The 12,457-nt window shown below is 35.7% G+C and overlaps 1 protein-coding gene across 2 annotated transcripts in view; it reads right to left on the bottom strand.

Moving 5' to 3' along the window:
• Positions 1–12,457, bottom strand: part of LOC112049401 (blood vessel epicardial substance) — a 70,877-nt gene that overhangs the window by 7,151 nt on the left and 51,269 nt on the right. Inside the window, exons 3-6 of one of the 2 annotated variants that reach the window (XR_002887086.2) lie at positions 7,672–7,774; positions 6,793–6,933; positions 6,374–6,509; positions 593–3,658 (exon numbers count right to left, since the gene is read on the bottom strand). Coding sequence is in view for 1 of the 2 variants with exons in the window: in XM_024087272.2 (XP_023943040.1) it covers positions 6,374–6,509; positions 6,793–6,933; positions 7,672–7,774 (380 nt within the window). In the remaining variant the exon portion in view is untranslated. The remainder of the gene's footprint in view (positions 1–592; positions 3,659–6,373; positions 6,510–6,792; positions 6,934–7,671; positions 7,775–12,457) is intronic. The other variant, XM_024087272.2, reaches the window with a different exon arrangement.

Below are 12,457 nucleotides of genomic sequence, written 5' to 3' on the forward strand. Positions count from 1 at the left end.
ATTGGAAAAAGACAAATTAGAATTTACAACGATGAAAATAAGGTTCAAAATTGTACATCAATTAAGAATAATTATAGAACTGGGTGAGCTAAATTATTATCATGATATGACCTTCATGAGTTGAAAAATGCGAATAATTAAGAATATTTATTTCGTATTCAGCAAAATTCCCATAAAATGTACAAATAAACACAATCAAAGCTTACATTTAAACATTTAGCGTTTAAAACAGACATTATATAACATCAAAAGCTGAATACATTTATGAAAAAACAAATTATAAATATGTGCTTTAGTGCTATGGCGTGCCTATGTGTTTGATTTGGATAGAAATTAGGCAAAAATAACATAAAACTGTTGGATTTAAGGTAAAATATATTTCGGGGTAGGTAGTGTTTATTGCTTGTATGTAGTGCGCGCCACTGTCGACACTTTAACATTCAACTTGCTTTTTGTGAAAACTTTTGGTAAAAAATAATTGTATTTTTTTTTATTTTTGCAGCTTTTTTGTGCACACATAAATAGTGCTATCCAGTACTTCACAGATTAAAAAGACTTTTTTATTAAAAAAAAAACAAAGCAAAAAATTTACCTGAATTTTGTCGGTCGTCCAAACATGCTTTGGGATTGGATTCTTAGGAATAAGGATTTTACAGGATACCGTTATTTATTAATTCTTTAATTAATATTATTATTCAAGTTATAAAGCTTTATATAAACCTTACCTAAACCTTAAAAAATATACTTGGAGTGAAGGTAACAAGATTTTTAAAGCATCGTGGTGTACGGCCAAGATATACCAAACTTGTTCAGTCGCTTTGTCATTTACAACATTTGTTAATATAATTGAATAAGATAACATATAGATAAAAATTAATTAAGTCACAATTAAAAGAACAAAAAAAAATTAAAAAAAAAAAAAGAATATATAACTTGCCACTTTTTGTTTTATTGTCACAATCGTTTAAGATAAAACGAGGTCATTCACAGCTTTTCCATAATTAACTATTATAATTTATATTCCTCTCTCGGTCGCACACAATTGCTATAATTGATTATTTTGTCGAGGAATTAATTATTACCCATCATTATACAAGTGTTAAAAGTAATTTAAAACAAAAAGCAAGTTGAATTTTTTATTACGTAGTACCTATGTGTATGATGAAAGACATTTTCGTTGTCATTCGATGCTTGTGACTTGAGCGAGTTACTTGCAACAGTTAGCACATACAAAACGACTGGCAAACCAAACACGAACCAAATTAAATGCGCATTTATATTATGCCCCAAACTTCTAGTCCGCTCTGAAGTTGCAACCCTCGCAACTGCGCAGCCATTACAACCCCACTGGGAACATGATTCACAACGGACTCGAAGTTTTGAGCATACCATACTTCTTTCGTTTAAAAATGCATTATGTTTGTCTTTGGTTCACCCTTTAATGGTCATTAAGACAAAGACTAAGCCAAGCATGATTATCTCGACCAATTTCATGACATAAATATCATACAATACATAATAATATAATTATAACCCTAATATAGTAAACTAGTTAAGACCGACTATTTAGCATTCAATATATTGACTCAGAAATTTTCTTTTGTACTAGCAAAAGAAAACTTCTAATTCAAACTCGTAAGTAAAACAAAATAATGAAAAAAGTAAAAAAAAAAAATAACTGTTGCTTTTGGAATCGACTAATAAATTCAATTAATTAATCGTTCACAAAACTACAGTCAATTAGCGTAACTGTTAAGGGAGTGAGTCACAAACCCTTTTAAATCAATTGGTTCAGTTAATTAATTAAATCATCTCGATCAGTAATTAAATTAAGTAATTGGTAATTTAATCATTTAAAATCGTTAAATAATAAAATAATGATATTTAAATAATTCGAGCAATCATTTAGTAACTTGATAACTACCTCGATGATACTAAAAAAAACAACACAAAAATATACTAAAAATAACCCTCGACGAGACATTTTTAAAACGTAAGACTAACATTTGTGCATTATAAGTTTTACTTATTATTAAATGTGAAAAAATACCATTAAATTTTAATCACTTAAATATCTAACGATTTATTAATTCCAAAAATACTGATTTATATGCAAATGTACTTATTTTCAATACTTGCTAATATCAATACTATAAAAATATGACACGTTTTTGTGAATATAATTATGTATATTATATACGCGTAATCATGAAAACAAAATAAAACGGACATGAGAAATCGTCGGGGAATGTCCAACCAATTTCGGATGCAACGTGATTTCTTAGTCATTGTCAATTGTGTCATTTGCAAAACGAAACCGACGTATTGGTTCGAAGCTAGTCGGCCAAACACCAACAAAATTATTCTTCTTGTATATTGATCCGTTTAATTTTGTTTACACTAAAAAACTACAAAGCTTTTTTTGTGTTTTAATGATTAGTATACGTATAGGTGAATATTTAACACAAAAAAAATGAAAGACGGAAAGGAAATGAAGCGAATAGGAATATCACGAGGCAAAATTGAGCAAAAACCTTACCAGTGCTACCTATAAAAGCGAACCTATCAGATACATTTCGAGATTTTGAAAACTTAATTTATTAATTAAAATATTTACAGTTTTAATTCGTGATCGAATTGTTAATAAAAAGGGACGGATTAAAGGTGTTCAAATTTTTTAAAATTCAATCTTATCTTTTTTAAAAATGATTTTTTTTAATGAAATATTAATTTCTTTTCTCAGTCCGTCCGTCCGTATGTTAATTGATTTTCGACTTTATTTTAAAGCCAGCAATATCAATAATACTTTGATAGTATTAGGGACCCGTTCGGTCTGTGGGCCAGTGGTATTTTACCAGTCCTGCCACCCTATAGTTACACCATTACGTAACAAACATACTAAACGTAGCACTCAAAAACAGTAATTTACCTTCGTATACAATGGATTCGATTTCAATTGTACACAATATGTTTAGTACCTCCCTTATACTTCAAGAGGGGTGTACTATTCTAATCATCTATTAATTAAAACCTTATTAAAGCTTTTTTACTGATTACAGTGCTGTATGTACTGCGCAAAATGTTAGTATGTGCGCACAGTGCGTGTTTTTTTCCTCTAAAGGTTTTAAAAAATCCGCTACAGGCAGCACCAGGGGTAGGTACAAATTGACATATGACCGTCAAATAATAAAAAAAAAACATTGGAATGGATGGTGATTTCGATAGAAAAATCAACACATTTATATTTTAATTTTTAATGGTACTACCCCTAGTGGATTTTATTAATACCTTTAGAGGAAACAAGCTCATTGGACGGCAATATGTTATTTTTTCGGAACAAATATGTTTAATGCATCTTAGGTCTACTCATCACTCTTTATTGCACTACTACAACGCGTAATACATCAGACGTTGAGAACCATGAATATACAGCTTTAAAAAAGTATTAACTCAAACGTGATAAGCGTGAATATACGATAAATATAAATAAATGGCAAAATAATGTGAAATATAAAGTCATACGATACGATAAATGAAGGGGATGATTTGAGAGGATTGAAAGGGGGTATAAAAGGGGGGGTAACAATGAAGGGGGTAGGGGTATCCGTCGCTCAGCACGCGTGGGACGGCGTCGGTCGCAGCAGCGGCGCGCTCTCGCCTGCACCATACACACGTTACGACAACAAGCGACGACGCGCGATGCCTCATCAGTGCGTTGCGTCGCGTCGTCGTTGCGGATCAAAGTATGCCACTACTGCGTTGCGTTGGCGGACGACGGCAAGAAGCTGACGCATACAGTCAGTCTCAACAATGTATGTCACCGTAAAATTGTAAACAACGTTAGATTATAATCTATCTCGCGAGATTGTGATCTGTAGATAGACTGTGAACTACAACATACTGCTTCCAATTTAACGTATTATTATTATACGGTAGATGTTTGTGAGTTCACAAATAAAAAAATACCACTCCACTCAAGTTCCGATTCTCAGGAGTATGTATGGAGTTCACAATCTATCGACAGTTCACAATCTTGCGAGATAGATTATAAACTAACGGTATTTATAATTTTACAGTGACATACATAAAAACAAATGAGCACAATCCATCGTCCGCTGAAACGCTTTAAGGACTCACACAACACCATTTCGGGTCTGGCATGAGTCATCCTTTAATGTGGCATATCATTTTAAATATATGAAAAACGACGCAGCGAAGATATTGCGACGCAACGCGTTAATGAGATCGCTCTTAGATCTTGTCCAGAAAGGGCGAATGCGCCGCGAATCTTGCATACGCGTTGGCGAGACTACCACATTGCGTCCAAAAGCATCACGCGAAATCTAAATGCGCTGTAGTTTAGGCGTATTAAACACGTGTTTGTACTAAGAAAATGCATGTCCAACAATGCCATCGTCTTGCATTATACTATATATAGATATATTTAGTTACAAATTGCTAGCATGTTAGTAGTACGCTCCTTTTGGACGCAACGTACGCACGTAAGACGCGCGAAAGATTCACGGCAACTCGACATTTGTGGAAAAAATCTTACAACAAATAAACAGCCCTTGTCGTCTCTGCAATTTCAAAACATAGCAAGTGACACCAAATTAAACAGAGATGAATCCTCAACTTGTAGAATCATTAAAGCCCATTTGCAGGTCTAACAATGCAGAATGCATTGTTAAAAAGGTCAATATCCATAATCCAATATCAACCCTTTGCCATGTTTTAAATTTGCACAATCGATCTACACTGAATCTGTGACACAGAAATGGGGAAACAAAGCAAGAGCATCGCTCCGTAGGTACTGCAAGTTAAAGTAACAAGGAGGAGACTACATTTAAAAAAACTTTATGTTATCTCACATAACTTGTTGAATCATTTGGTTTTTGGGATAGTTCAAGGGTATGTTAGTTGGCCTCTTAGATAGTTTGATTGCTACATTTACCAATATCTATATGTGATGATGGTATTTATAGATAGATCATGTTACAGTGCAGAATTAGACTGAATCAGACATAGAGTTCCCTTGTTTTGTTTAATTAGGGAATACAATAATATTTGGTTAGCTTGCTACTAACCAAATAAAATCATTTACCAAAATACTATGTCTAACAACTCATAGATGGATTACATACAGATATGTTATAAAAAAACATTCATACATAGATATAACATGCGCATATAGACCCAACACTAATAAGAACACATGCAATACTTTGTTATGAGAAAAGCATATTTTTACTAAAATTTGTATAAATCTATCTTGATTTATCATATGTTTAAAAATACCAAAACTACCGACCAATATAAAAAAGAAACCACTTAAATAAATATTACTAAACAATAATATAACTTTACATCTTTTTACTAAACAATGAAATCCTTAAATGGGTTAATAACTTTCTCTTTAAATAAATAAAGCTTCAAAGCAATCTACATATACTAGTATTAAAGTCTTTACATACTAATCTAACAAACCACCAGACAAATCTGTACCTTCAAACAAAACTAACTCGTAGTTATTCTCAAAAGGATACCAAAGGTCATTTACGGAACTAAGAAATAGGAAAGGCCCCAATACAGTCCCTAGAGAGAACCCTTTATTTACGACCGACTTGGTCTTGTGCACTCAACTACGTTTACTTTGCGATTTTAATTTATTATTGAGAGTTCATATAAAACGTATGAATTCAACGTTTTATATTACGAACGTTGATGTGCATCCAACATTTCTATATAAAGCTAATTTTAAAGTACCAACTTGGTACTTCTTTAAAATTATTTATCTATTGGTCTATTGCTTAAAATTGTTGAAAATCTTTATAATGCCTTCATAAAACTTTAAACAGAAAACTATAGCTGATCCTTCAAACAATTGATTGCTATTTTTAAAAAGCATTTTGATAGTCTAATCCAGGCAATTTTTACTTATCTCGGAACTAAAATATAGATAGAAGATCAAAAATAATGCTAACTATTGAAAACACTGATACGATTCAATTCGCATCATAATTTAATACCAATCATAATGCTGAAATACAAACCGGCACGTCCTCTGCTAATCAAATTGTTCGAAAAAACGTAAGGAAGCAAACTAAAAACTAACAGTGCCCGCGTAGCTTCCATGTTTTAAATATTAATAAATATACAAATGTATACAATGGAATTGGTAAATATTACATAACATTTACACTCTGCCAATACTAGCAATAATTTTGCTGGATTTCCACTTCCCACCACCAAATCTAACATAACTAAGGGTATAACCAGAATGAAACCTTTTCACAAATCGTTCCATTCCCAAAATTGCAGCGAATGTTATGTGCTGCTGCTACTGATACACACAATCCTCATCTCATCGTACCTTGCAACTGTCGGTTGAGCAGTGCAGTGATGCCGGGTCCGTCGCCGGCTTTCTTCACCACCAGCATCGGCTTGTCCTCGCCCTCCTCGTAACTGTTGGGGAGGTGGCCGTTGCTCACCGACATCGTTTCGCTCACCTGAAATAATTATAAATCATCATTATTATTATTAACAACACATATTCGGATCACTGTTAAACACAAGTCTGAAATCTCAGAATGAGAGGGATTAGGCCAATAGTCAACCACGCTGGCCCCATGCGGATTGGCAAACTTCAGATACGTAGAGAATTAAGAAAATTCTCAGATAAGAAGGTTGTTTTTCCGTAACCGTTTGAGGTACAGGCATCGTCATTTCACACCAGAACAGATCGCAGTCAAGGGCTAATTTGTCGTTAAATAAAATAAAAAAAAAGCTGACCTGCATCAGTTTATGAACAACGTCCCGACCCAGTATGTGATCGAACACCGCCTGCAGGAAGCCGTCCGACATGATCGAAAGCTTTAGTTTGTCGCGGTGCCACACCAGCACTCGTGACTCCTCCATCGCCATTATTGACACCTGGAATTTGCAGCGTTTTATGAGGATTAATATTATCATAAATATGAAATGTCGCCGAAGAACCAAAAGTTACCGACATAGCTCAACAAGACAGTGACAATGGGCGGAGCACATAGTTCGAAGAGCCTATGGAATGGTGACCCCGCACTGGCATATAATTATGTCCTAGACGAAATAAATATGGGATATGAATAAAATACAGAGACAGGCGAATTATCGAGCGTCAGACTTATTCCTTTTCTTGTATTACCTCTATCCATCACGATTAACAGCAAAAATTTTAAGTGTATTGTATTATATATATGGGAAGCAGAATTTAGTGTATTATATATATGGGAAGCAGAATTCTGGTACAAGTAAGCTATAGAATACATACAGAAATTCAATTAAATAAAAATAAAAACAATAATAACTTTTCAGTTGTCGAATAAGAACGAAAAATTTTAATGTAAACCTACTTGGGATGATGGGAAACATAAAACAACCCTTTCAATAATCTACAATTTAATTATCAAATTCCTGGACTTTTGTCAAATACAAACTATCGCCAAAATAAAACCGTGTTACACTCTATTTTTACTATAGCTATAGAATGTAGCCAAAGATTTGATTGCTTTGCATTTTTTAAATCTCTACGGGGGAGGAATCCGCCTTTCCCTACCTCTTGGCGACTCCCTTGCCCATAATTGACATTTGCCAAAAGCCTCAAATATAAATAAGCCAACCATGCGTACATACCTGAAAAAATTCATCAGTCGATACGCCAAACCACTCCGGCGAGTCTAAGAAGTGGTGTGGGAACACAATGTGGAGTGCGCGCTGGTTCTGGGACACCACCAGCCTGAAAACACAAGGAATGGCGCATTAAACAACTGAATCTTTGACTTTAAAGTATTGCATATTGTTGAGTACCCACACCAAATATGAGCTTTGTCTTCATCTAATTTGATGGGTACGTTTTTTGGCATCTTAATAAAAAACAACTTCTGAAATAGAAATTGTCAAAGGAATTGCTAGTATAATCTTGTTAAAGATTGTTTAGTGTAAGTTAGTTTATTAGAGACTCGACTTCCCAATTTTAAATTACGCACTTCAGTCTTCACTCTTGAAGCTTAAAGCCTACGCATCTACACGATTTACAAGTCTCGTGTTTTATTTCAACGCGTCACCCCCTGGGGTTTGGACCTTCCAAAATCCACCACATAACTTGTACTCTTCCAAGTAAGTTCGCTCCTTGTTAGACTGTATCGTAATTCATAACTAAACAACACGTGAGATCAGTCAAGTCTACTCCCATACCACGCGCACATACATGGCATTCGCCACAATAAACAAACAATAGGTGTACTGAAACAAAGTTTAATACGCGCTAAGACTGTGTTAATTAAACCGGGGGACAAGCCGAAAGGTCAACTAAACTGGGCTAAAACATTAATTTCTCCGTTTTCCGTTGAATACAGAACAAAACAACAAACAATAGGTGTGCGGGTGTGCCTATTTTAGCTGCGTTGTTTTTATTTTACGTGGATTTGTAGAAAAGTTCTGATTTTGTATGTTTTAGAACGAGAGCCTGTGATAGAAAGAGCGCGCACTTCATAGATGTACTGCCAACCCTAAGGAGTTTTAATGTGGCATGTCATATATAAGTACTAACATTTTAAAGAGGTAAAGTTTGTGGTTTTTCAGGGGGTTATCTAGACCTACTAAACCGATTTTAAAAATTCGTTTACCACTATAAAGTCACGTTATTTGTGAGTGTTATAGGCTATATTTGTTATCACCGTGTTGAAACGACTTGCGGTACGGACGGCTTTAGTGTGCTCATGGCGTTCGAGCCGCCCACATCTCTTGTTGTGTAATTCTTTATGGGTTACTTGGGATAGGCGGGGAGAGTGACTTGCGTGAAAAAGGGGAGTGTTTGTTAACAGTCAAAGTATTCTCACAGGAACAGGATCTAGGCGGGTGAAACCACCACAGGGTCGACGCTGCGACGTCGCAACGTAACGCCACACTGATGGGGTATCGCTCTTAAGTGCCGAAATGAACTTTGCGCGAACTTGTCCATATCAAATAACACGTCGTAGTCGCATCATTAACCCCGCGCCGCCTTATCATAACCTTTACTCCATTGTACTCGCGAGCGATAGCGAAGGTCACAGTTTAATGGATTCCCTGCGCCCGTAACCTGAAACGACGCATCTTCGACGCTATTATAAGAAATTGGATACTTCACTGACGACAACGTCGTAACTCATATTGAATTACTGTTAGTACCACTAGTTACTGTATTAAATAGGTAATGACGATACGCTGACTTTGAATACCTAATAGTGGGTACTTAGAACAAGTGGTTTTTTTAGAGAAAATCTCTTACAAGAAACTTTAGTAGCACAAACAGCGTGAGTTTTTCAGTTAGAGTAAGCACGAGGCTTTAAATCTTTCTTTAATGCCGGTCATAAAAACCTTTGGGGGTAGACATTGTGTTTATGGACAACTATATTGATTGCACACCATTAACTACTTAGCAGCATACAGTTGTCTGTATTGATACGAGTACATTTAATAATCAAACGGTCAAACCAAACGTCTACGTCAAACCGTCGATGTTATAACATACCCTGCATTCTGTAAAGTTACAGCGATGTGACATCGTTCATTTCCATAGCAACGTCGTTGTTAGTGACATTTTATTTTTGGCATTCTAAAGAAATAAAGTTCAAATTCTAATAAAACTTGTAAAAAACATCGTCGAGTATAAAATAGCGGAATCACACCACCAATCTCTCTTCGACTATTTTAGTTAATAGTTCTTCTTTTAGGATATAGCATGCACCATATTTATCACCTGCGTAGATAGATTGCCTTATTGTTTATGTATATTGTTTGCAGGCAAACAAGCAATCGGGTTGAAGTGAGCAAAGGTCAACTCAAGATCCTTTAAGTAAAGTCAATCACCTAAGTTAACAGTAGTACGAGTACGTACGAGTATCTCAGTCAAAGATCTGTTAGCTGAAACTATACATTGATGATAATTAGTCGATAACTTACAATTAAAGCCATGACTACATTATCTGAATCATGACTTTTCTATAGCAGATTTTTATAGCAATTATAGGCTATTGAAACTTTTATCCGATTGTGATGTACTGTTCTAATAAAAGTGTACGTATTGACGTCAGCTCCCCACTCCCGCCCGTACACTTCGCATCTGTCAGCGGTGGCGTGCGGTGGTCACCGTCAATGCGTGCACAGTAACTGCTTACTGATTGTTTATATTAAAGCCCTGTTCCCTACAAAGTAGTGGACATCACACCGATCCCAAGTGCAAGCAAGTGCACCAACACTCGTAAGTTGTGTAAAAGTTTGGCAGCTTGTCAATTGCTGGCTAGCGTAAACACAGACCTTGGCCTGGTGGTGAAAAATGCCGGATGCAAGACAACTGAATAAAGACCGAGGTAATTAAATAATTGCGGATCAGCATCATCCATCGATTTAATATGATTTAAAACCTACTTTAAAAAAAGGAGGAACTACTCTATTCGGCAGAGGTGATATCCACTGGGCTATCACATCTCATAGCTTTCATAGTAGCCAATAGTAAAACAGATCCTATAAAAATCCGCAACCTTCCGAAACACTCAGTCGGGTCTGATTAAAGCCGATTAGGATGGGCTTCTATCGTATTCATTTACATGATGTATTTGTAAGGTTTCATTAAACGCGTCATATTCACTCCCTCGGCTCTTGGCCTTCTGTCCCAGTCTAGACTACATATACTCTGAGCGATAGCAATCAGTAGAAAAGCCAAAAATCAAAAAGTCTGGTACAATGTCAACATTACACATTGCTGATACATATTCGAAATATATAAAAAACTAGCGCATGCCCGCAGCTTTGTCTTCGTGAAATTATTTTTTATCTCGAATACAGCGAGAACCATGGCATTTTCTAGAATCAAAAGTAGCCTGTATGTTGCTCAATAACCTTCTCTATCTGACAGTGAATCAGTGTCCTATGTAATTGTTCAGCCGATCCAAGGATTAGCCCAGACAAACAAACAGACAGACTGACAAAAAATTATAAAAAGCTTGAATGATGGTAGTGTAGTACCATACCTGATGACGAGTAACTTAGATTTCCACGCAAAACGAAGTCGTGGGCTTTTGCTCATAATTTCAAATGTTATATTTTAAGACAAGTAAACATAAACCTGTGTATATTTTTAATTATTACTGACAATTTATTACTTGACTATAACCCCATCTAATGGTAAGTGATGATACAATCTAAGATGGAAGCGGGCTAACTTGCTAGGAGTATAGGAGTAGGGTGAAAATCCGCACCCTTTTCGGTTTCTACACAGCATCGCATGTACTGCCAAGCACTTGGCAGTACATCTTTACCAGCAGGGTTACGGCCTTAGGTAACTACGGCTGAAGTCTCTCACCAGCCTGACCAATTAAGAAAACCTCAATCAGCCCAGCCGGGGATCAAACCCAGGACCTCAGTCTTGTAAATCGACCGCGCATACCACTGCGCCACGGATGCCGTCAAAATAAATATTCTCTCGTAGAAGGTTAAACGCCCCACATGTCAGACTGCCATACATTACAGTGAACGCCTACATTAATCATCCCACTAGGTATAAACGTATCTTCGTATTAAATACATTGAGTAATCGTTGGCTAAATTCTCTCTCCAATTTTACATCGTTAGTGGAGTTATCTAACAATTTTAAGCTCGTCTCTCTAGAACGTATCAGTCTATCTATCTAGATTCTAGATAGATAAATTGAAATAAATTTACGACCGGTGTCACCACCGTCGGATAGGTGTCGGATAATTTAACCATAAGTTTTTTGTTATTCTATGATAACCATATGTTTTTGTTGTTCTATGACTCAGACTAATTAGATAAAGACCTGCCTCGCAAGACATTATTTTTCTGTCAAAGTATATGATCAACGATCTTATGCGATTATGAACACTGACTCTAAAAAAATCGATGTTTCATAGTTTACAATCGTGTCCGTTGGTTAAATACCTCCGTAAAAATACATTTTTGTGTACTTAAATGGTGTAAAAAACGAACAAAACCTGCTAGTTTAGTATAAGATATGTATGAAATCTAAGCTCGTTTTCCTTAGAAAATGGCAGAAAATTGTGTTCGTGAATTTGGGTGCGATACTAGTCCTTATGTATTTAGTCTGAGTTCTATGATAAGTAACCCATTGACTGCGATATCACCTGATGTTAAACGACGGGGCAGTCTAAGAAACAAGCGCGTTTACCCCATCGAGTTTGAGCTCGTATGATATGTTTTAATGAGTACTTTGTCTGTAGATGGTATCATGGGTTTGATAATAGAGCTGGAAGGTGGCCTTAGGAAGTCAGTGATAAAACGACACAATACCATCTTGTTTGGGCTCGTTCTATTTGTCTTGACGAATACTGTGGGCCTAAACCAAGTAACAGGTAACCAGAATTAATGATGAAGCTGGGTAGGAACTCCGTTACAAAGCTTG

The sequence above is a fragment of the Bicyclus anynana genome, chromosome 13 (genome assembly GCF_947172395.1).
Source record: "Bicyclus anynana chromosome 13, ilBicAnyn1.1, whole genome shotgun sequence".
In the NCBI taxonomy this organism is placed as follows: Eukaryota; Metazoa; Arthropoda; class Insecta; order Lepidoptera; family Nymphalidae; genus Bicyclus; species Bicyclus anynana.